Source organism: Fistularia commersonii, chromosome 2 (genome assembly GCF_037954325.1).
Source record: "Fistularia commersonii isolate RoL2024-O1a breed Wild chromosome 2, RoL_Fcom_v1.0, whole genome shotgun sequence".
Classification (NCBI taxonomy): domain Eukaryota; kingdom Metazoa; phylum Chordata; class Actinopteri; order Syngnathiformes; family Fistulariidae; genus Fistularia; species Fistularia commersonii.
This window is the reverse complement of record NC_141285.1, coordinates 10,786,011-10,812,231: the sequence shown is the minus strand read 5'-3', so window position 1 is coordinate 10,812,231 and position 26,221 is coordinate 10,786,011. Positions and strand designations below refer to the sequence as shown.

Here is a 26,221-nt window from a genome sequence, read left to right as displayed (position 1 = left end):
TGCCACCAACTGAAGGTGGTTCAGGTTCATTCCACCACTGAGTGGGCTTTCCTCACTATCTTATTAGGCCTATGGACTTCACCAGTCCTGGCACTGCCCCACCAGCACACTCAACTTGCACTCAGAACTTTAATATTTAAGTATTAAAATATATCATTTATATATTATACTTACATTTAAATATTTACCGACAGGAAACCACAGATTGTGGTCTGTTTTGATCCCTCAACATTTTGAATCAAACATTGCCTGCTTACATGTTCCATTGTATCCTGCTTTTTACAGTTTATCTGTTGTAAACTGCTTAGTACTCTAACTCCAAAGAGGCAAAAACCCAATTTGACCGAGCAAAAGCTGAAATGGATGCTCATTACCTATCTTTTATGTCCAGCAACTTTTTCAGACTGAATATTAACTGTCCATATAAAATTGTTAACGAAGTTTCTGATTTCAAGCCTTTTATGTGTGTTTTTGTGATTCTTGAACCTCATTTAAAAATGTGTATGGTGATTTCTTGACAATGATGTAGTTACTTAATTTTGGTATAAAGAAAACACCAGAACATGTAAGTAAAGGCTCAACCAGTGCTTTGTCTGTCATTTTCTCCAGAATTCAGATCCTGTAAATTTTCTAATTTAATACTATTTTATTTGAAAATACATGACTGATAATCCTTAAATGACCTTCAATTGCCAACTGATCACTTGCAATAGCAGCACCAACAAGACAAGATGTGATTTTTCCAATATGAGTGTACACACAGACACACACACACACACATACACATATTTTGAATATTCTTTTCTAAAAGGATTCCTGTGGGTTGCAGCTTTGGTGAAATTTTCCTGTGTTTACTTTACTGTATTTAATAAAGCCCCCATCCACCATGTCTCTTCACACTACAGCATGTCTGCTTTGAAATTCCTTCATGATTGCTGGCAAACTCAAGTCAAATAGATGTTCTATGGCTGGATGATTGAATGTTTACAGCATATGTTTAAAGGCATTCAAACCATTTTAAGCTTCTGGGTATTGATCCAGCTAAATCTGTTGTATTGTTTATTATACGGTATGTATGCTTCATGTGTCCATATGAAACATAATAATTCTGTTATTTAAACAATTTTGGGTTTCACTCTTACACTGGTCAGCTTTCATTTCGGCACATCATATATCAATGAAAGTAGCATGGTGGTGCAAGTCGTTAGCGCCCAGTAGGGCCCCAGTTCAATTCTGACAGATGGCCTTTTTGTGTGAAATTTTCATGTTCTCCTTGTGTCTGCAAGGGTTTACCCCCTGCAGCACGTTCATTGGAGACCCTAAATTTCTGAGAGGTGTGAATGAGAGAGTGAAAGTTTGTATGTCTGTCGATGTGGCCCTGTGATCAACATAGTGATCGTTCTAGGGTGAACCCTGCCACTCCCCAATGACGGCAGATGGTCAAAAAGGTCTTCAGTGGGGGGGGGGGGGGGGGGGGGTGGATGAGGTCTCCCATTGGTTTCTCAAGGCTCTGGATGCTGTAGGGCAGTCCTGGCTGACATGCCTCTGCCACATTGCCTGGATGTCTGGAACAGTGTTGCTGGACATGGGTGGGTGGTGATCCCCGTTTTTAAAAAGGGTGATCGGGTGTGCTCCAACGACAGGGGGATCACACTCCTCAGCCTCCCTGGGTCTATTCAGTGGTGCTGGAGAAGAGAGTCTGTCGGGTGATTGAACCTCAGATTCAGGAGGAGCAGTGTGGTTTTCGTCCTGGTCATAAAACAGTGGACCAGGTCTATACCCTCGGCAGGGTCCTGGAGGGGGCATGGGAGTTTGCCCAGCCACATGTGTTTTGTGGACCTGGAGAAGGCATTCAACCGTGTCCTGCAAGAAATCCTGTGGTGGGTAATCCGGGAATATGGGGTACCAAACCCTGTCACATGGGCTATTAGGTCCCTGTATGATCGGTATTGGAGCTCGCTCCGCATTGCCGGTTGTAAGTCGGGCCCGTTTCTGATGAGTGTTGGACTTCGCCAGGCTGCCCTTTGTCACCGATTCTTTTCATAACTTTTATGGACAGAATTTTTAGGCACGGCCAGGGCGTCGGGGGGATCCCGTTCGGTGGCTGCAGGATCGAGTCTCCGCTTTTTGCAGATGATGTGGTTCTGTTGATTTCATCAGGCCATGATCTCCAGCTCTCACTGGAGCGGTACGCAGCCGAGTGTGAAGCTGTCGGGATGAGAATCAACACCTCCATATCCGAGACCATGGTGGTCAACCGGAAACCGGTGGAATGCCCACTCCGGGTTGAGGAAGTGGGGATTCCATTACTAATGATTATAATAAAATTAAATAAAGCATGGTAAAATATGGATCATTTACTTCCTTATGACACCCGTGTTACCAATCAATGCTCTTAATATTTTTCCGAAAATAAACTATCTTTTTCCCACCTATCTAACAGATCAGTCCACATTTTTATACTGACATAAACTGAATAACATAGCAGGAAATACTACGTCACGCTTTATTTATTTATAATATGCAGCATTCAAATCCTTGGATCGCAGTGGCGGTCATCAACCACGTGGGACAAGTGGGAATTGTACTCACTTCCTTAGCAACGTGTATCCGAACCAGGAAGTACTTACATGCATTGCAGCTAACCAGCTAAACGCTGTAGCACTGGAGTGAGAGCGTATGAGAGCAAAGTTTTTGAAGTTCCACTACGCTTTATGCGCATTAGACTCATATAGTACAACCGTTGCTGTAAACACACGCTTTTCTCGTCGATAGGAGAGGAATTATAGATTGTAAGTTCGATGGTATTTCATTTGCGTTAACAAGGTATTAGCCTGCAAGCTAACGAAACATAGGGCATGTCTACATTGACAGTGTTAATGACAGAGTACTACATTGTTAAGCGTTTAAAACCATGGAATGTAGTTGATTCTCGACGTTAATAGATTTGAATCAACATTGCGTACAGAAACGGTTCATGCGGGAGTTTAAGAACATCTGAAATTGTCAATTAAAGCTGAATGAGACTTAACGGATGTTTAAATGGACCAATGTCTTCGTAAGCTAATGACACAATTTCAGATGGTACATTAAACCGTCAAACTAATATGTGGTCTGAAGTAAATTTGACATTGATTGTTGTCCATCTCTGTCATCGATCACATCAAGTTTAGAAAACCAGACTATTGATTTAGGACTTCAATCGCCTATGTTCAGGTTAATTCATTAACACTAGCGGATAAGCGTAGAGACCTGAAGCTTACCCCCAGCAATGATATAATTTTCCCTCCACAGATGTTTGCTTCAAAATGTCTTTCTCTCAATTGTTTGATAGGCTATGATAGGCTATGCAGGGGTTATGGAAAGTCTCATAAATTCTGCTGATAAGCAGCAGTCCCCCTTTAACCTGTCCAATCCATGGTCCAGTAAGCTTGAATCCAGCAAGAGTCAAAAGCCAAGTGTTGGTGGATTTGTTTTAGTACATGCAGGTAAGTATGTGCGTTATCATTTATCATCCGAATAGAGAATCAAGACAACGCAGGATACTATGAATTTAAGTATACTAATTAAGTAAATATTGAATAGATATAGGGAAAGAGAAAGGTCTCCACAGTCAGAAGATTATTATTCTAATTTGATGTTGATTTTTTTGCTCACCACTTTTGTATCATATTTACTGCTCTTGAAAAAATTATAAGACTACTGAAATTTTTTGATTTTCAGCCCTCAAATATTGCAAAAAAAACACATTCATATTAATTTAAACAACACATTACTAATGTTTTGACTTCAGAATTATTCAGATATCAATATTTGGTGGAATAATCCTGATATGCTATCATAGCTTTCATGTGTCTTGGCATGGTCTCCATCAGTCTTTCACATTGCTGTTGGGAGACTTAATGCGATTCCTGGTGCAAGAATTAAAGCAGCTCAGCTTCGTTTGATGTCTTGTGACTGTCCATCTTCCTCTTGATCACATTCTAGAGGTTTTCAGTGGGGTTCAAGTCTGGAGATTTGGCTGGCCATGAGAAGGTCTTGATCCAGGGGTACTTCATTCACGTCTTGATCGACCTCGCCATGTGGCATGGAACATTGTCCTGCTGAAGAAAACAGTCCTCAGAGTTTGGGAACAATTTAGAGCAGAAAGCAGCAAGTATTCTTATGGGATTACCTTGTGCATTACGTTGTTGATTCACGCGTCCTTCGTGGTAAAGACGCATCTGCCTGACTCCAGCCCTGCTGGAGCCTCCCCTTATCATCACTGATCCTCCACCAAATTTCACAGTGTAAGACACTGTGGCTTGTAGTCCTCTCTAGGTCTCCATATATCCATGAGACAACCAGGTGTTGGACAAAACTGAAAAGTGACTTTGCTCTAGTCCTCTGTGGTTCAAGCGTTAAGGTCTTTTGCAACTTAAGCCTGGCTCTTCACTGCTTCTCATTGACAAAGGGCTTTTTCTTGCTTTACACAACTTGAGCTCTGCCTCTAAGGTCCTGTTTGAATGACGTTTCACCATTTGCTATTCTTTTCGAGGGTTACTTGATGTCATCCTATGGTTCTTGAGTGACATCCGAGTAAGGTGACCATCTAACTGGTCAGTGGAGAGTTGTTTTCGGCTTTTGCCAGACTGTAGCTTTGTTGGAGAGGAATGTCTGCTGCTTGACCTTATGCTCATGAAACGGTGTCTTGGAAATTTTATGAATGGAAGCAACCTGACCCTCACTGTATCTATCTCCTAGTAAAGCAAGAATAGAACCCTTCGTTTCCCCACTCAAAACTTTTTTCGGCATGGTCAGTATATATATATATATTTTTTTTTTTATTCCCCTAATTACTTTTGATGAACTACTAGCACTGTTTTTGCCTTACAGGTGGTCCTATTCCAAGGGGATAGTGATGACTACAGAAATGGCCTTATTACTTTTCCCTGTTAAATAAGATTAGTTTCAGGTAGTCATCTCAGCAGTACATTATTAGGTATTAGGTAGAAACCGGTGTCTTTGTGTTGGGATTCAAGAGAGCATATTTTACAGTAAAACCTTTTAACCGAGGTCAAGGTGCCAAATTCATTAAATGCGTACCTGTAACCCCCAAGAACAGTAGAAACACAAATCAAGTTACTTATAATTCATGATCTAAAGTCCATGATTTAACATTTAATGGATGTAATTTGAAATGCCGACTGGTCAAGGGTGTACCTTGCCTCACGCCTGATGTGAACAGGGACAGGTTCCAGCCTTCTGCTACCTTGAGTGCAGGATCAGTGGTATAAATGATTAATGAATGAATGAATGAATGAATGAAGGAACATAAAGGTAGTGTTGACACACGACAATTCAACTAGGGTGGAGATTAGGTAACTGCTCATCTTTTTCCTGTGTCTCATTAACTTTAGATATTAAGTTTTGCTCATAAATTTTCCATAATATTTGTGATTATTACTAGAAGCATCATCTCTATTTTTAGAGGAGAATATTAAACAACAAACCATACATCAAGTATAAAAAAAAAAACGTTGTAATGCTAATCAGCGGGACAAGCACTAGATTTCATACATTTTTGTTTCATTGCCCCAGGCTGTTTCTTTGACCTTTTGAATATTTTATAAATTATCAGTGGATTCTTCTCAGTGCTGTAGCTGTAATATGATATTTACTATCTAATTGGTGTTACATGGCTGTGTCTGCTTTATAAATTAACATAGCATATTTCCTTTTGAAACATAGAGTGCTGAAAATTCTTCTGTATTGGAATATCCACAAATATTTAATGAATATACATTTTATAATCATTCATTGTTCTCTCAAATAGTTTGAACAACACTTTGGGCAGTGAAACAAGGAGCTTTAAATGTCACCAATGTCACCATGCCAGCCATGTCACCAAGTCGCAAGAATCCACTTCCAACAACATAACAAGCATTCACGTTATTATGTTTTTGTTTGTGTTTATCAGCACAAATACATGAAAGAGCACATATGTCATTGTGTTAAAACTAATGTGGCAGTTGAATTGCATGTCTGGATGTGGTCTTGCATGTAATGTATGTAATGTATAAGAATAAGAATGGGCCATCATTGTCCCTTACAATATGAACGATCCCTACTGGCACATAGATGAGCCCAAGCTGGAACTGAGAGTCAAAGTTCAATTTGTTTAAAAAAATAGTAATAAATCTTAGCTAACTGGATTGCCCTTCTTATGATAGCATCCTTTTAGGGTTTCGGGAAGAAGAGTTTTATTTTATGGTCATTATGTGTTCAATTTTTTACTTAATACCATGTTGTTTGCTTTCAGGAGCAGGATACCATTCTGAATCAAAGGCCAAAGAATACAAACATGTGTGCAAAAGAGCCTGCCAGCGAGTAAGTTAATTTAAAGGTGTTACCAAAAAATTGTACACCAAAGTGATTCGATACAAAAACTACTAATTTATAAGCATAGTGTGTTTCGCTGTCTTCCGTCTCTCGATATCTGCCTCTGGGACGCCTTTGAACAGTGATGATACTAAATGGCTTAGACTGCAGTTATACTGTTGAAGGAAGGCCATTCAAAGAACACCACCATGACTAAGTAAAGGTTAAAAAGAAGTACGGTACATTTTACTGTTATTTATATGGGTTTGTGAATTTTGACTTAGTAGAATAGCATTTTTTGCAGAAACGTAAATGTTCAAATACAGATAATCTGCCGCGTTAAATAAATGTTGTCAAAGGCTACACAAATGAAGCTGTTCAGTTTTTTTTTTAAAGGGATTTTTATTAATTGGTCAACATACCTGTGACTTCAATAGTTATTTGAATCTACTAATTTTGCTGTTAAAAAGGTCTGCGGGACTCAAATGTTTCTTTGTCCCATGCTTGACACTGATTTGGAAATGCAGCTGTTAGGATGTTGCCATTTATCCTTTCTCTTTCTCTTTCTCTTTGTCCTTCTCTCCGTCTCTCCTTCTCTCCAACTCTCCCTCTCCCTCACCCCCCTCTCTCTTGGTTGTTTTTGTAAAAATGCAGAAATTAATTGGATATTCATTTATACCCTTTTTGGTTTATAAAACAAGCTTCAGAGGTGTACCTGTCTTTTTCAGGCTGTGGATCGGCTCAGAGCTGGAGCACTTGCAGTTGACGCTGTAGCAGCAGCACTTGTTGAGCTTGAGGTTGGTTTATATATGGCTAAGATATGATTATATATATTCAGCTCTTAAACATGGTTAAATAAGTATTATAACACACTGTGCCCCAACATACCGCCATTATTAAGAGGAGATGACTAGTTCGATCAAACAACATCGAAAACGCTTTCAGTGCTTATAGGGCAGGGATGGGATTTGTCTTTTAATCCGGCCAACCAAAGATTGGTACAGAAATCATACTTGATTTAAATGATTGGATCAGTGAATGTGGGAGTTCAAACAGGAGATTATTTCATTTTTGAGGCTACTTGAGAACACTTGACAATTTTCCTGAGCTGAATGACACAGATTGGCTTTTTGATTTAGCCTTTACTGTGGACATACTGACACATGAATTAGCTGGATGTGAAGCTACAAGGAGAAAACCGGTTTGTGCATGAAATGCAAGCAAATGTGAGAGCCTTCAAAACCAAGCTGGTTTTATTTTCAAAGCAAATGTCAGATGATTCTGATATGTACTGTTAACAAATGCGTTTTTATATGTGGTGATCCTGCCTGTCTGTCAAATTTTAACTCAATGTGGCCCCTGAGCCAAAAGGTTTGGCCACCCCTGTTATAGGGAAACATCATTTGACACATATATGTATTTATCACAAACAGCTTTATTCTGCTCCAACTTTTGATGCATGTACGTACATCCTGTGGGATAATGTAAGAGGTAATTTTCCATGGGGCTGGGCTTGAAGAGGGAACAATTCATTTATAGTAGTCTGCTCAGATCAAAGGTGTCATGGGACATAAAAGTCCAGGGAAACAAGAAACCAAGAAAAGAAACAAATATTCAAAACAATATACAGGTTCCTTCTTCATTGACTGAGGCATTCTCATTTTATTGATTACTGTATTGTTTAAATTAATTTTATGATTAAATGTTACTGCATCTGAAATATTACCTTATATTAGTGTTTGGGAAATATCTTTGTATGCCGGTAATATACTGACAGAAATATTCTAAAGAAATAGTTTCCTACTGGTCTTGATTAATTTGCAAAATGGGGAATTCCTTTGTGGTGTAACAAGAAATCATAAAACAGCAAAACCATTTTTAATCTTTATGTAAATCTAATTATGAAGCCCTTAACTGAAGAAGCCAAATTTTTCATTAAGAAAATCAAATATGAGGCATCAAAACAAGGAAACATATCAGAAAAGTCAAGAGCATTAGCCAACTTGTCTTTTCTGTTCAAGAAAAGATTATTATTTTCATCAAGCAGATTGTTCACTGTGCTATACTGGCTATGATGACGGATGTTAACGGCAGTGTTTCAGGGTCTCATTGATGCTGTGGCACAGACAGCAGTTCACACAATCAGGACAATCTACAGGATTGCCTGGATATGGTTGAATCATATTTAAATTAAATTGCCTTAATACTCATTCTGTAAATAATTTTCAGCTGTTTCTGCAGTAAATAAAGCCACATTGTATGCTATGCCTGTCTTATACATCATGCCTATTAAGGAAAGTTCTCACTTCTGCATATTTTCATTTTTCAATTTCTCTCAGGATTCTCCTTTTACAAATGCGGGAATGGGCTCCAACCTTAATTTGTCAGGGGAAATCGAATGTGATGCAAGCATAATGGATGGAAAGTCGCTTCATTATGGAGCTGTAGGTGCCATCAGCGGTGAGCTTCCCAAGTTTGTATTTTATACTGCAATTATGTCACACCTCAAGTTGACTAACCTCAAGTTTATTTTGTACCATCTCTGATTTTCCTAATGCGACTGGGAGATTTAGCGTAAAAATCTTGGACCGGGCCACCACCCACTTTTGCATTAATGGACGTCAAGAAATTGTGTTAACATACACACATCAGCATTCTGAAAACGTTTTCCTTAAATGCTGTTATCAAAGCATGTTTCTTTGCGAAAAACAACCCATGGATGAAAATTTGCACTTTCTTTTTGAGACAACAGATTATTTTAATTACCACACAGGCAACACTAAGCATATGATATATAAATAATAAGTGGAGGTTTATTCGCCAGGCTAAAAATGTGTGCTAGACATTTTTTTGTTGTCTTTGCAACCATAGATTTTTTTTTTCATTGATCATGTTTTAAAAATCAAACAACTTTCCCTCCAATTATTTTTTGCAATTTGTCACATGCTCATGGTCAACAATAACTAACAGTTCCTAATAATATTAATGAATACAACATGCCAATATTTTTTTCCACGGGTTTTCCTATGAAGTACATTGCGATGTTAAATCTGCAAAGTATCAAAATGCGTTTTATAGAAATGCTTAACGTAACTACTACTTTGACTTTGTGATTGCGCCATTTTCAAATAACTCAATACATTGAAGATAGGGTACTTCAAGTAAGGACATTCACATAGTTAAATTCTTAACTATTAGCTATTGTTGCTATTGTTGTTCAAAATCAATATTTAAAATGCAGCTGAACAACAATCAGAAACTTTCTGAACTTGGAGATTTGGAGACTCATTTTACTTGTGTTTTTATTGTCTTTCCCAATGTTATTCTAAACATGTCTTCAGAAATGTATATTTTCATAATTGCATACAAATGTCTCCTTTAAGAATCATTTAACTGACTATTTAATTGTAGTTTAATATGAGTGGAATTTTTTGGGTGATGGTTGAGTTTAGATGTTTTTATACAAGGGGTCATGATTTTCAAAGCACCTGGTCAAATTGTCATCTTTTTTCAGGTATTATGAACCCCGTCTTAGTTGCAAATCATCTACTGAGTGAAGCACAGAAAGGAAAGCTATCAGCTGGCAGAATTCCCCCTTGGTGATTATCTTGGCAATCAATTACTCTTGTGTTCAAATGACTGTATTTCTACATGTTAATTTCATTTTTCAGTTTTTTAGTGGGTAGGGGAGCACATGATTGGGCTCTTAGGCATGGTATTCCTTCATGTCCATCAGAAAAAATGGCCACTAGTAAGTACTTTTGTTGTATCATTTCTGAAATAATTTCTGAGAGAAAAGAAGTGATCCCTTGGCTTTTGTTGATTCAGTCAGATAAGAGTATTTTGTCATATACAGAGTTCAGTTTATCAGCATACAAGAGGAACAAGAGAAAGATGGAGCTGGCAGAGAAAATGGACACAGGACATAATCAAGCAAAGAAAAGACGACAATCATGTGAAAATGTGAGTCCTATTCTCATTTTTAAGTGCTGCATTAATTTGTTTTAAGTATTAATCTGTTTTTCTACTGTAGTTAAGTTAGAATTGGCATGGAGCTCCAACTGATTTTGCCACTATGTCTGCATCTGGCGCATTTTCTTTAAATAATGTGTCATGTTAACGTCTCACCCTATTTGAACAGTTTGCAAGTGGATGAAGTACAGTCAAAAATGTCACAGTAGTAAGATACACCTTAGTTTTAAAGGTTTTTTTTTTAGGTTTAACACTGACCAGGTCAACAAATAGCAGTGGATCTATTAAAGATAACACACTGCATGTTCAGAAGGGCCAGAATGTTACTTAGCCTATTTAAAACAAAAATAAAAATGTAGTTTATTAAACTTAATTGATTTTGTTTTTTGTATTTTATTGTCACCCTTTTGGATCCATTTTTTATCTTTGTGCATCCCTCACTTATGTTACCTATTTCATAGTTTTCTGGTTCTGTTGTTTTTTGTAACTGTTAGTGAAGGCATTGGATCTATCTCTTCTTTTTTACTAGTTGATTGAACAATGCTGTTGTAATCCTGGCTAAGTGTGGGAATATTTAATGCATTCTGTTGTGCAGCAAAAGTGTTGTTTGGAAATAAAAAAATTCACAGATGTTTAGTTTGTGTTGTGTCTACCTTCACTTTAATGTTTGCTCCATGCATGTTTATATACAATGCAGTAATATCGACTCCCACTGGTTGTATGAGATGGGACTCAAGGTTTGAAGCATATGAAAATTTTACATTTTCGCTGCAGATCTACTTTCTTGTAATTTTCTAGTCATTTTCTAAAACTGCAAAAAAAGGAGACAACTTCTTCAAATCACAGACCTTGTTTTAAGTTGAAATTTGGAGGGGATGAAGAAATGTTTTCAAATTTTTGAAAATTATCTTTGCCAGAGAACATCTCCTTCAAAAGAAAGCAGCTTCAAATCACTCCTTTATCTAATATTTATATTATTTTCTGTTCACCAATTTCTTCATGTGTTTCAGGAAAATGTTCCAGGGTGCCTTGACACAGTTGGAGCTGTTGTGGTTGACTTGGAAGGCAATGTAGCTGCAGCTGTTTCGAGCGGGGGGCTGGCCATGAAACACCCTGGTAGGGTTGGCCAGGTAATCATACTTTATTGATTGCGTGTACTTTAAAGATGAATGGTTTGGTTCCAATATATAATCTCAAAGATGAAAAAGTATTAATGTACACTTGTATGCAGTATGTGTCATGTCTTTCAAGGTTTCACTTTATAAGGAAGCGTTGAAGAGATACACGTTACCTGCAGATTCATTGACTTATGTTCCGAACCATGATTAATTCTTTATATCAAACGTGAAAGGGGTTAATCATTATGATTTGATTCCCTCTTGTGTGTACCATAATAATTTGGGGTTTTATAACACTCATTCTTGCTAGACCAAAAACAGGCTTGTGTTTTTTGCTCCGGAACTTTTTCTTCCTCAAGAACAGAGTTGAATATTATTTTCAAATTTTTCATTTAACCAAACCTATGTTGCCTCTTTTTGTTACTTTTAATTGCTAAGTGAATTTCTGGTGCCAAGCCATATTTTTATGGTATTCTATACGGTAATGTTAGTAATTGATCAAATAACAGTTGTCTGTATCTGCTGTTATTCCTGTTATGTAGGTTACTTTATATTTTCGAAGCAATCTTAAAGACATAGACCACCAAATGCAGTTCCCTAACACTTCCCTTGTTCACATCAATTCCTGTTTCAACTGCTGCACTGAAAATTTCTGCATCTACAGGTGGTCATTCACTTATTATCTAAAGAAGATTATAGGTTTGCTACCACTTCAATAGTAAAAATGGTTAAAAAGTACAAAAAACTATAGGTGTTAAATAGGATGAATTAATTTGCAGAACCTTAATGTCTGGAACTGCTGAACGTAATTACTCGTGATAGGCGGATCGATAGGTCAGTCAGTTTTTGGTATTATTTTTGATCATCTTAATCATCAGTCTTCCAGAAGAAGAGATAGAAAGTTGGTTAAAAACACAGTGGCATGAAGCCGCAGAAAGAAAGTAAAGTGCGCTGAAACTGGATTTTAAAAGTCATACTTTTTTTACATAGACACACACACACACACACACACACACACACACACACACACACACACACACACACACACACACACACCTGTATATATGCGGTAGTGGCTTTCCTATCTAAATTGATTTTCTTATTGTACAAGATCAAGTGGTAACATCAGTCCTATTTGACCTTTAACCAACATCGTACAGTACCCTTAATGTCTTTCCAAACCTCTTTTCTCAGGCCGCTCATTATGGATGTGGTTGCTGGGCCGAAAATGCCTGTAATATGAGTCCATACTCCACAGCAGTGAGTACCTCAGGTATAGCACAGCACATTTTCTTCTAACTGGATACATAGCATGTGTGTCGGCATGGGTGCAAGGGAACATGTGATTTATTGTTTTGGGGTTTGTTTTGTTTTTATTTTTTTTCTTTCACATCAAATATTTGTTACTAGCCTATGGATTGTTGATGATGTTATATGCATTAGAAAATTGATATTTAATACAAGCCCCCTAATTCAGAGCCTATGAGTCAAGCTTTGAAAAGCCTGATAATACTTTCCAATTGCCTCCAGCCATTCTTGCTTAGTGACTCTCATCAGTTACTTCCTCAGATGATTGAGTCGTCATTCCCTGCTCCTAGTCATCTGTGTGCCAGGTGCCCTACAAAGCTCTTTGGATTTGCAGTTACATTTTGACCATGAGACACCTGTTATGAAAATAATAATTGAGAACCAGTGGAGTGGTTAGCTTTCAGATTCAGGTGTTGCTGCCTAGAAGGGGGTCCTAATGTACATCTTTCCGTCCATTCATCTTCTGACGCTTATCCTGCACTCAGGGTCACCGGGGATGCTGGGGCCTATCCCAGCTGTCATTGGGCAAGAGGCAGGGTACACCCTGGACTGGACGCCAGTTGGTTGCAGGGTCCAAATGTACCGTAATTGGTTTAAATTTGTGCCATTATATATGCAATTACACCTATCAATTAGAGCCATCTTTTAGATAGTAAATTGTATGTTGTAAAATCATGTCCAAATGGTGTCAAGTATTGTGGTTTGATTTGCTGTGTTAAAATCACAGTTTACAGTTATAGACAATTAAATGCAGTATTTGCAGAGGGACAAAGATCAGAAATGTATTTCACACAGTTCAGATCAGTTCTGTTTATCAATAACTTTGCTCATTGAATTAGTTTGGAGCCTTTCATGTTGTTTTTGGTTTTAAAATTAGCAAAGATAATCCTCATGTCATTACCTTTCTAATATTGTAACCTTGTATTTTGGATGAAGTTTGAAGTCAGTATGGAGAGGTTGTGCACCACATATACAACTCTTTCATTAAATAAGAACACAAGATGTAGCCCTGACACAACATTATTTATAAAAACAAGTGTTTTTGCCACTATTTATTATTGTCTTGTCATGTCTTGAAGGTGCTCTCATGAAACAACACTGGCCACATTTGTGCCACATCTACCTATTAGCTACAGGCACAATTTTCATTGGTGAGGGGTTGCGTCTCCCATGGCACTTGTGTTATATGGTCTCTATGTAAATGCTACATCAACTGAACAAAGTCATTGTCATCTTTTATGACCATTAATTCTCTATGTGGAGCTGCTTTAGTGTTTATCATACTGTTTGTATACATCTCATAGAAATGTACTGAAAAGTGGGTTTTCGTCTCTCAGCTAAAGCAACTTTTCTTGTTGTGAACTCTGCTTTTGAATGTGAAGAAGAGAGGCTACATTAGTCGTCTTTAAGATCTAGCTTCTGAGGAATATTAAAATCATTTGATGTGGATCTGTAGCATAATGCATCTTTGTTCAGATGTGTTTAATCAGACAGAGCAAAGTTGAGTCAAATGTACGGTATGTGAACCACTGAGATGGTTTACATTATGAGCCCCTGATGCTAACTGCACTGGATTATCACAAACACTCAGTGAGAAATTTGTCATAGTGTTACGTTCAAGAAAATTGTCGCAACATCAAAGATCAAGAAAGAAAGAAAAAGTTCCCCAGTGCAATTTTACCATTTATTGATTCACTTGATATACTGTTGTGGTAGATATAGTCACAGACTTCATTCATGCTTTGGATTAGGATTGTACTGCTTGAAGGTGATGAGCACAAGTATTTCATTTTGACCACTACCATTACATGCAATTAAATCAAATATGATAATTCAAAGAGTGTCTTGGTTATGTTCTACTTTTAATCAATTACTCACATAGATAACTGTGGCGATATTTTATTTCGTATGTATTTCCACTCCGTCTTCTGTCCTCCTATATTTTCTTTGATGTTGTGAAAAAAAAGAAAAAGAAAAACTCTTTCCTTATGGGGATGGAGACGATAATGTGTGTTCCAGTACAACACCTGTTTTTAATTTCCTAACATGAAAGGCATTCCCATCAAACAAAACAGAAAACAATCATTTTCATTCTGACATGTGGAGTATGATCCTCGGACTAAATGTCACTCCTTCTTCCCTCATTCAATCTCCCCTTCACCCAACAGCCTCCCCCCACCTACACTATTCAGTTGTTTTTCTAACCTGTGGCACATGTGGGTCTTCTGTTTTATACGTGTTGACTGCTTCATTTGCCCTTTACTTTGCTGGGGCCAGCTCACCGATGGCACTGTTTACTCCTGCTGCCGTTAGCTGTCATATCCTGTGGTTTACTTCTTCGTTTTCCTGTTCAAGCCTGTTCTTGCTGTTACTATATTTCACTGCATTTGTGGTACCTTGATATCCACATCACCTGAAATAGAAAAGTAAGGTCAGTATCTGTAAAGGAGAAATTATTTGCTCCTTTTCACAAGAGGTAATAGGAGTAGATTGCTCAAGGCAACTTGGTTGAACTATTTCCGAACATTTTTCAGTCTGTATCTAAATATCAAGTCAACATGCAGTATATTTTTCTGATATTTTAATGTACCATTCTCTGCCCTTACGTTCTTTTTTTGTCTGTGTGTGTTTGTTTGTATGTGTATGCATAAGCTGTTCTTTGTGAACGTCCAGATCTACACATACTTGTTTTTTTTTATAGGCTGTGGATCACTAACATTTTCACCCAAGGCTTTGCTACCTATCCTTTCTTGATAGCACATGGAGGTTGATGGAAGAGCATTGATTTATATCAGAGCTTTTAGCAATATTCATTAACAGTTTTACTCAGTTTCTCCAGGTTTTTTTTTTCACTTTGATTTAGGAAGAATATTTACTACGTCTTTTGCATTATATTTGAATGTCAACAGATTTATACCTGTGTGGAAAAAAAATCTTTGGCAAGTTTGCATGCAAATATTTCCCTAGATTGTATGGTTAAGTTCTGTTTATAAAAGTGAAAGTGATTCTGGTAGGTTCTGTTTAGTATCTCAGACCAGCCTTTGTTGGCAGAAAAACTGAGAGAACAAAAACCCTACTTCAATAAGCAAGTCAGCTGCCCGAGCTTATGTCACCTTTCCCTGCAATAAGAAATCTTTAAGGCATGGTGCTGATGAGAGCACGACTGTTGTACTAAATCATTTTATACTAACAATATCTGAAAACCCTTTTAGTGTTGCATCATTTTCCATTACCCAACTGAATATTCAGATTTATTGGGGAAAATTGCAACTTGCTTGACCATTTTTGAGTACAATTAATCATGAAGTGCTTGTACGATCTGGTCAAAATGCGCTGAATGATGGGAAATGCCTTTTACTTTAAATACTGATGTAGGAAGTTTGTAATCTATGTGCAACAAACTCAGACGTTAACAGTCTAGGGACCTTGTGCAACTCCGACTGAAGGCTTGTCTGGGTATAACAAAGAAAGCTTTTAATGTAAAAGAGCTATAAATATTGGCTCATATCTGTTTATGTTTTGCCAGGCTGTGGAGAGCATCTGATGCGCACCATGTTGGCCCGGGAATGTTCCGCAGCTATGCAGTCTGAAGATGCCCACCAAGCATTGCTTGAGGCTATGCAAAACAAGTTTATCAGTGAGTCAGGCTGGTTCCTATGTAAATTTTTGATGGCCAAGAACATGTAAAAAAAAACCACAATTATTCACATAAAGAATTAAAAATAACAAACAACAAAGAAATGTTGAAATAATTGAATTAGAAGAGAAATCTCCTGCTTTTTGGATTATTTTCACTGCGTAAACACGATCCTCAAATGGTCCATAGCTGATACCCTCATTTTGGAAAACCAAATGGTTTTGTTTAATATTCCTCTGATTTTTTTTCATAATACTCTCAAAAGTGGTCATTTTGAAAAAAGTCTTTTTAACTGTTTTTGCTGAGCTTATGAATGGTCATTAGCATAGCTCAGAGTAGACAGAAGGAAAAAAAAAGAAAGGACATATGGAAATGTGGTGGTTTCTTACCCCTCCTTGTTTCCCTCAGAAGTCTATTCCAGTTTGGCTTTGTCATGTACATCTGCACCACTAAGACATTTGGACAGGGTGGATGAAGTCAATTTGAAATTAATTCCTATGTTCTCTCTCAAAGCCCTCATGAAATTAAACAAAGCTCAAAAACGCGATATCTGTGATGTGGAGGTAGCTCACTTATGTGATATGATGCATTTGAATCTATAAGGGGAGTTTAAAGACAAATCCATATTTTTTCAGCAGCTTTTTGTGAATTACATTAAGTCTCACTGATTGTACCACTCATCATATCCTATCAAGATAATTATGAATACATTTTTAGAAGCATCTAAATTGTAATACAAATTTAGTTTTTATTTTGCTAATGTTGATCATTTAAGTAAATTTAATTGACAGCAATAATTTATAAATTTAGTTCACAGCAATCCTGTGCATTTTAACCTTTATTGGCATATTTCTAAACATCATTTGATCATACCCTGAATATTTTACAATATAAAGGTTGTCATGAGTCTATGTCATGAGTTACTCAAAAGCATTTTAAATAAGTAAGGGAGATTACATCCAAGATATAAGAGTTGTTTAAAATGCTAAAATGAAACGTAACTAGGTTTGACAAAGAAACACATTTCAATATAGTTCATGATTTATTTCTGGAATATTTATGTTGTGTAATCTAACAATCCTGTTCTATTCCTCTTCTTTCCATAAGATAATGTTTGATTTTTTTTAAGTACAGTCTGAGGTCTAACTACCAGAATTATTTTCTTCACACTTTGATACAGGTAGTATGTAGACTGTAAGTTGATTAAAGTAACAGTTTTAAGCACTCATGTTCTTATGTGTCCATATACATGGGCTGAAATATTTGTATTTAACAATATGCTTAGCAAAATAGATATTGAGACTGAATAATTGCTTTCAGTTGTTTAACTTGGCCAGAAACGAAAAACACAGAACTTAATGGAATGATAACCTTAGTTGATTAAAGAGGCTGTTTTGGTCTAGTATTTGTTTCTTTTGGGTTGACATGTCTTAAGTATTGACACATGATTTATTTGTAAAAGTTGTCATTTTGTACAATGTCTGTGTCATGATGAGTCATTCAAATTTAATGCTTTGTTTGTGTGCCCAGGCTCTCCATTTCTGTCCAGTGAAGACCGTGTTCTGGGCGGAGTAATACTCTTGCGTTGCTGCAGATGTGTGGAACCTCCGTCATCTCAAAATATTCAGGGTATACTGGGTGAGACATAAATCATTTCAGTTCTGTACCCCCTTGAACTTCACGTACTGTTTGGCAAGTATTTGACTGCCAATATTCAAAAATCTATTGGCAAATAGCAGGTAAGGGTACAGACTGCAGCTTTCTTTGCGGGTGGTCTGTGTTCTAACTTCCAGATTCACAGTCTGGTTTCACACCCTTTATCCCACATTCTAACCCAGACCTCCCATTGTGGAATCAACCACTAATCTTTAGAGGTGAAAGCCTCCTTAACACTGCCCAATCTAGAGGATTCTGTTGGTGGATGTTTCCAGCCTTTTGTTCCGTTGTAGGTACAATCATTTTAAATCTGATGTAAAGTCTGATAAATCTCAGAGGAGATAATTTGATATAACAATGAATAATGTATCGCCCTAACTTCTCAGTTTTGTGTAATAGTTTTTTTTTTCCCACATGGAGGATCTCATGTTTAAAATGTTTGTCACCAAACGTGAGTCATCATGAGGTATCACCTGAAGGCATTGTGATAGCATACATATTGTGATACATTGAAATACTCAGAATGATTGATTGAGTTGAATTTCACATATTTTATAGTTTACGATAGTATGCCAAGTTTAGATGTGTTTATCTAAATAACCAAGAGCACTGAGATGTTGACTGACATATCAGGGTCATTCTCATGTTATCTTTGTTGTCAAATTGGTATCATCTCCTTCTGCAAGAAGTCCAGGTTAATTCAGGAGTTACACAATTCAGGTCAGTTCAGGAGTTACACAATACAGTGGCCAGGAAAATGGGTATAGTAATTTCATGAATTGCTGTATGCATATATACAGTTAGGCCCAGAAAAATTTGGACAGTGACACATTCTTACTGATTTGGGCTCTGCATTCCACCACATTGGATTTGGAATGAAACAATTACAATGGATTTGAAGTGCAGACTTTACGGTTGCTTCAAGCGGTTCAACAAAATATATCATTAAACATGTAGGAATTATACAAACGCTTCCAATGCAGCCTTATGTGCCACGGGCCGGTGTCTTCCTGAGCTTGTATGCTCGGTTGGACAGTAAGGAGGGAAAGAATGATATATACAGGTTGGCGAAACAGAAAGATAAAGATGGAAAGGATGTACAACAGGTCCAGGTGATTAAGGATTGTGAGGGAAATGTATTGGCAGATGCTAGAAGAGGGATGGGAAGGTGGAAGGAGTAATTGAAGCGCTGATGAATGTGGAAAATGAAAGGTAGGCGTGGGTAGAAGAGGTGACTATTGTGAACCACAATGTAGCAAAAATTAATAAAAGTGAAGTGAGGAAGCCATTGAAGAGAATGAAGAGTGGAAAGGCATTTGATCGTGATTATATACCTGTGGATGTGCTGAAGTGTCTAGGAGTGGCAGCGGTAGAGTTTCTGACTACATCAGACCTGGCCAACCTGTGGCTCCCGAGCCACATGCGGCTGTCACTCATGTCAATTTCCGTTTTTGTGTGTTTTATTTTTTTTTGCTCTGCGTGGAGAATGCTGGAGAGGCACATGATTGCACAAGTAAAAAACACACAAACACAAAATTCAGCATGAACTTAAGAGCCGCATGCGGCTCAGGAGCCACAGGTTGGCCAGGCCTGGACTAGATTATTCAACAAGATCTTAGAGAGTGAGAAGATGCCTGAAGAATGGAGAAGAAGTGTGATGGTGCCCATTTTTAAGAATAAGAGGAATGTGCATACTTGCGGTAACCAGAGAGGGAGAAAGTTGATGAGCCATACAATGAAGTTATGGGATAGAGTAGAGGAAACTAGACTGAGAGCAGAAGTCAGCATTTGTGAACAGCAGTATGGCTTCATGCCTAGAAAGAGTCCCGGTACTATAGATGCAGTATTTGCTTTGAGAATGCTAATAGAGAAGGCCAGAGGAAGTTGCTATGTGTTTTTGTAGGCTTTGATAAAGCATATGACTGGGTGCCAAGAGAGAACTCTGGTATTGTATGAGGAAATCTTGAGTGGGAGAAAAGTATGTTAGACTGGTGCAGGACATGTATGCTAGCTGTGAGACACTGGTGAGGTATGCTAGGGGGTAACAGTGATGTACATGGGTGGACATGGGACTCCATCAGGGATCAACTCTGAGCTCCCTCTTGTTTGTAGTTGTGACAGATGACATGACAGATGGCAGATGGACAGGTTGACAGATGAGGTTAGGTAGGAATCTCCATGAACCATGATGTTTGCAGACCACATTGTGATCTGTAGTGAGAGCAGAGATCAGGTTGAGGAAAATCTAGAGAGGTGGAGGAATGCTAAAGGAGAATACCGCAGCAAGACAGAGTATATGTATGTGAATAAGAGGAACCCGGCTGGAACGATGAGACTACAGAGAGTGGAGATCAAGAAGTTGGAGGATTTTAGGTTCTTGGGGTCAACAGTCCAGAGCAGTGGATCATGTGGAAAAGAGGGAAAGAGACAGGGTCATGGACATTGGAATGGGTGGAGAAAAGTGTCAGGGGTACTATGCAACAGAAGAGTATTAGCCAGAATGAATGGAAAGGTGTACAAGACAGTGGTGAGACCAGCGATACTGTATGGCCTAGAAAATGTAACAATGACGAAAAGACAGGAGGCAGAGGTCGAGGTGGCAGAGATGAAGATGCTAAGGTTCCCTTTGGGAGTGACCAGGATGGATAGGATCAGGAATTAGTCCATCAGTGGAACAGCACATGTGAGATGTTTTGGAGAGGAGGTCAGAGAAGTCAGACTGAGATGGTTCGGTCATGTACAAAGGAGGAATAGTGAATAGATTGGTAGACAAATGCTGGAATTGGAGTTGCCAGGCAAGAGGTCTAGTTAGACGACCAAAGAGAAGATTTATGTACGTAGTGAGTAAGGATATGAAGGTAGTTGGTGTGAGAGAGTAGGATGCAAAGAATAGGGTTAGATTGAGAAGGTTCATTCACTGTGGCGACCCCTGAAGGGAACAGCAATAAGAGAAGAAGAAGATGATTTGTACAAACGCTCCTCAATTCAGAGGCTCAAAAGTAATCTGACAAATAAAGATAACCCTAAGTAAAACGGTTCTTTTCAATGTTTTGTTGAGAATCCTTTGCAAGCAATGACTGCCTCAAGTCTGGAACCCATGGATATCACCAAATGCTGGCTTTCCTCCTTTGCGATGCTTTGCCAGGCCTTTACTGCAGCTGTCTTCAGTTGTTGCTTGTTTGTGGGTCTTTCTGCCTTAAGGTTTGTTTTGAGCAAGTCAAATGCATGCTCGATTGGATTGAGATCTGGTGATTGACTCGGCCATTGCAGAATATTCCACTACTGTGCTTTGGATCATTGCCCATCTGGACTGTGGAGCGCCGTCCTATCAACTTTCTGCATTTGGCTGAATTTGAGTATTTTCCTATCCACTTCAGGATTCATCCAGCTGCTTCTGTCTTTTGTCACGTCATAAGTAAACACAAGTGACCCTGTGCCATTGGAAGCCATGCATGCCCATGCCATCACTATGCCTCCATCATGTTTTGCAGAAGATGTGGTGTGCTTTGGATCATGAGCTGTTCCAATTCTTCTCCAAACTTTCTTCTCACCATCATTCTGGTACAGGTTGATCTTTGTCTCATCTACCCAAAGAATGCTGTTCCAGAACTGGGCTGCCTTCTTCAGGTGTTTTTTGGCAATATCAATTCTGGCCTTTCTATTTTTGAGGCTGATAAATGGTTTGCACCTTGTGGCAAATCCTTTGTATTCACTCTCTTGAAGTCTTCTGTTTATGGTAGAGTTAGATACTTCACTCTCTTCAAGTCTTCTCTTTATGGAAGACTTAGATACTGATATACTTACTTAATGGAGAGTGTCTCTTCACATGAGTGGATGTTGTGAAGGGGTTTTTTTCTTCACCATGGAAAGGATTCTGCAATCCTCCACCACTGTTGTCCTCCATAGATGTCCAAGCCTTTTTGAGTTCCCAAGCTCACTGGTGCACTCTTTTTTTTCTCAGAATGTACCAAACTGTTGATTTGGCCACTCACAACATTTCTGCTATTTCTCTGATGGATTTCTTCTTTTTTCAGCCTTAGGATGGTCTGTTTCACCTCCACTGAGAGCTGTTTTGACCGCATGTTGTGTGTTCACAGCAACAGGTTCCAAATGCAAATGGAACAACTGGAATCAACTCCAGACCTTTTAACTGCTTAACTGATGACAGGTTGCCAAGGGAAGAGGCCATGCAGCCTTGTTATTTTTTTCAGTCTTCTGAGTCAATTGTCCAATTACTTTTGGTCCCTTGAAAAAGAGGTGGCTATGTATTAAAGAGTTGTAATTCCCAAACCCTTGCTCTAATTTGGATGTGAATGCTCTCAAAGGACAGCTGAGAGTCTGCACTTTAAGCACATACTGATTATATAATTGTATTCTGAATCTGTTTTTGTAAACAGCTAAAATAACAAAACGTGTGTTACTGTCCAAATATTTCCTGCCCTAACTGTATATATCATCCATGAGATGTTATAATCTCAAGAAATATTTTAAGAAATTAAGTGTCCCTACACAGATTCCATCAGTGACCTTAAACATAGATATGAAATGTTTGGACTGCAATGGGCACTTGTTTCTTCAAATTAAACTTTTCATGAAATCCACTGTCCTGTCAGTTGTTCTTACTGTATGCCCCAATCAAATGTCCTATATTTCTAGGTTAACTGAAGTTGAATCACCAGGTTGCCGTTTGTCTCTTGCAGAGGCAGAAGCTGTTTCCATGAATATCTTTCACGTAAATGTTAATGTGTATGCAGGGGGGAATCATTCTTGCCTTTGGTGATTACCTATTTAAAAACATGTTGTATTATAGGTTTAGAGGGAAACATCCATGTGATATCATGCAATGTCAGAGTTTGAGAATACCCACTGCTTTTGAAAAATCGTAATGCTTAAAAAGCCTATGTACTCCTTGGGTAAAAACTAAAACTCCTCTGACAGAGCGTTTTAACAGATTAAAACATGTTGCTAAAAGATTTGGAAGATAACGGAGAAGGCTTCCTTGTGCTTTGAAATGTAAATTTAAGAAACCCAATTTTCATTAAAGAAAAAGGTGGCAAGAAAATGCTTTTTTTATGTACTCTCTGTGTAAATTGTATCGTATTAGTTTTGGTCTCATTGAATAGCAACTTGATATGAGTAATGAGATTTCATTGTAATTTAAATAAACTACACATTACTGTTGTTATTTGAAATATTATTTGAAAAAAATAGGTACTTAAGTTGCCTATTCTATATGTCTCTACAGTGGAGTTTCTATGGAGCCACACCACAGAGAGCATGTGTGTTGGGTACATGTCTGCCCAAGATAGCAAAGCAAAGGTAAGCTTTATAAATTGTTTTAAACAGCAAATACCTTCTCATTTACATTTATAATACCTCAAGAATTAATTGTATTTAATTATGTTAAAAAAAAAACAAGTATATATTTTCATCATAATTCCTCTGCGGTCAGTAAGTTATAGAAATAGATGATTTTCTACATTAAAATTTGATCTGTAAAAAAAAGATTTGAATATTTCCATTGAAGAACACCATTCAAATTATGGTCAAAGACTAACCACCATGTAGCAGATATGAACAGGGATGGAGGAGACCAGCACTACAAAAGTAAGATACAGAGAGATATGAAGCTGACACTAAAACACCTGGAAACATTTTGGAAGAGGATACAGCAACGAAACGTGTTGTAGTAGTCATCAGGTTATCATACTTGCAGCTGTTTTACAGAGTTCTGGTGCTCTGCTTGATTCCACAAGCTCTACAGAATCACAAAAAGTAAGGCTCATTTGGAATAATCCAGTCATAGTAGGCATCTCAGTGTGACAGATACTGTGCGCACATTTCTATGTGTCTTAGCAGACAATTTGTAGAATTTTCTGAAAACCAACAATATCTCCCTAATCTTAAACCATTTCAGCATGGGATCATTAAAGTATATCTCATCTCATCTATTCATACCTCCATTTAAAAGTGGTCTTCATGAAAAACTTATTAGAAAAAAGCATTTCCTCTCTATAATGTGGGTTGGAGGGGGGACGTGATTAGTAAATTACATGTGTATACACATTACTGAATATAACAACACTTACAGTAAACTGATAACTCGAGAATGGCTGGATATCACAGGGCTGAGAAGAGCAATATGCATTTCTACAGATATAAGTTAATCATCACAAAGCTTCCTTAACGGTTTTTGAGTTATATTTTCTCGAAATTGAGTAAAGGGTCTGATCAGTAATATTGTTCTCAAAGGTGGAAACTTTTAACTACCGGTATTATATATCATACATCTGATTACTACCATTCTGCAGCATGTTAGTTCCCCGGCACATACAACAAACATTTAAGATAAAGTGTCTGTCAACAAGAAGTAGCAAAAGCCATGCAGCACTGATCACACCACTGATCTTAACATCATTAATCCAATAACTGCTGTATTAATTCAGAGACAACCAACATTTGGCCTAAAGCCACAGAGGACCTGTGGCATATTCACATTGCATATAAACCTTATCTGCCAAACACTTTGGAAACTTGGTTATTGTCTCTATAGTTTCACTTCAAGATGTGTCAAATTCACATTCTTAATTGATTAGAATTTTTTCTGACAGATGTTCTTACAACCACTAGGAAGAACAAATTAAGTTGCTTTTTACCCGTTACTCATTTGTGAAGGTATACTGCATTATTTGTGACTGATAACTCAATCTTATATGATGAACTATGTTGTCTTATCAGCTTGTCTTTGTTTTGTGCCTAAAACCATCTTCAAAAATTTAATACAATGAATTTAATACAATATGTATCCTCAAAGTTCCACACTGACTCACCCTTATGACACCTATGTGGGTTTTTTTTGACCCTGGCATTTAGATTTTTATGTACTGCTCCGTTTAGCAGCTGTTACCCTTACAATTTGATACACAGAATTTCATTCACCAGCAAGGAAAACTTTTTAATGATTATCTCAATAGCAATGCAGATTATATTACTAGCACACCAGTGAAGCGACAAAAAAGTCAGCATCTTTCTCCCTAGTGTTTGTTTCTCTCAACTAGGTGAGGCCATTGTTATTTGATGTACTTCAGATTGCAAACTAATTTCTCTGTCCTGCTGAGCCAGGGGTGGGGGATGGGATGCTATCTTGCGGTCTATCTCCCTTGACACACACCCAACACAGACCCCTCCTGGACCTTGAGTATGTTAGTGTGCTGACAGCCATGCATCACTATATCAATCTGTAGCTTTATCAGGCTGTCTCTGCATTTGTGTTTTTTTTTGTGGATTGTGAGCCTGCAACCTTTGCTGCCATACTTGTGTCAATATATAGAGTGATTGGAACATTGTAACCGTCAGGTGTGATTTGAATCACTCAGCATAATGTACATTTTATTTTGTTTGCATAAACATGCATTGGCTCTTTGAATTTTAGTGAATGAGAAGAGGGAACTGGAGACATATGTGTGCGATAGTAGTCACCCAGCACTTCATTAATGCTCTCCGTGAAATAGTGTCACTGGAACAGATACTGGAATGTTGTCTGTCACTACTGGTTTTTGGATCCGCTGGGAATGTATTCACTTCCTGTCTTGACACTGAAGTTGACACATTGAAATGTACAACTTAGGATTGGTGACAGATATATCAACTAGTTGAGGGACTGACGCTGCAATGCTTTCATGTTCGTCTGTTTGTCATTTGTATATCAGAGGAGCTGCCTGTTCACTCTCCCAAGCAAGAAGTCCAAATACAAAGTTTCATCCCACCTGTATCCAAACAGCATTTCTCATCTTGTTGAAAGAATAGTTTCATAAGACCTTTGTTTACTCCCTTATTGTTTTTGTTAAAATTCAGCAGTGTTCTTTTCATTTCGCCTGCTCCTTTCAGTAGCTGCCCCAGTGACTCACCTGCCTCCATCTAACCTTATTCTCTTCATCCTCTCGTACCAACTAACTTCATGTACTCTTTGCTGCATTCACAAATCTCCTCTCGGGTCTTCCACTAGGCCTCCTGCCTGGCAGTTCGAACCTCAACATCCTTTTGCCAATATATCCATTATCTCTCCTCTGTACATGTCCAAACCATCTCAGACAGGCCTCTTGACGTTATCTTTAAAACATTTACAATGTGTGTTCCCTCTGATGGACTCATTCTCCATCCTCTCATCCTC

General features: G+C 38.0%; 1 protein-coding gene across 3 annotated transcripts in view; it reads left to right on the top strand.

The window, feature by feature from the left end:
* Window positions 1-2,644: 2,644 nt before the first annotated feature.
* Window positions 2,645-26,221, top strand: part of tasp1 (taspase, threonine aspartase, 1) — a 28,930-nt gene continuing 5,353 nt past the window's right edge. For 2 of the 3 annotated variants that reach the window (XM_086161432.1, XM_086161442.1), the window contains exons 1-13: window positions 2,645-2,792; window positions 3,335-3,488; window positions 6,302-6,369; window positions 7,089-7,157; window positions 8,700-8,820; window positions 9,875-9,959; window positions 10,032-10,111; window positions 10,217-10,323; window positions 11,343-11,462; window positions 12,645-12,723; window positions 16,285-16,395; window positions 17,926-18,033; window positions 23,297-23,370. In XM_086161432.1, coding sequence (XP_086017558.1) covers window positions 3,338-3,488; window positions 6,302-6,369; window positions 7,089-7,157; window positions 8,700-8,820; window positions 9,875-9,959; window positions 10,032-10,111; window positions 10,217-10,323; window positions 11,343-11,462; window positions 12,645-12,723; window positions 16,285-16,395; window positions 17,926-18,033; window positions 23,297-23,370 — 1,173 coding nt within the window. In that variant the 5' untranslated portion in view covers window positions 2,645-2,792; window positions 3,335-3,337. The remainder of the gene's footprint in view (window positions 2,793-3,334; window positions 3,489-6,301; window positions 6,370-7,088; window positions 7,158-8,699; window positions 8,821-9,874; window positions 9,960-10,031; window positions 10,112-10,216; window positions 10,324-11,342; window positions 11,463-12,644; window positions 12,724-16,284; window positions 16,396-17,925; window positions 18,034-23,296; window positions 23,371-26,221) is intronic. The other variant, XM_086161451.1, reaches the window with a different exon arrangement.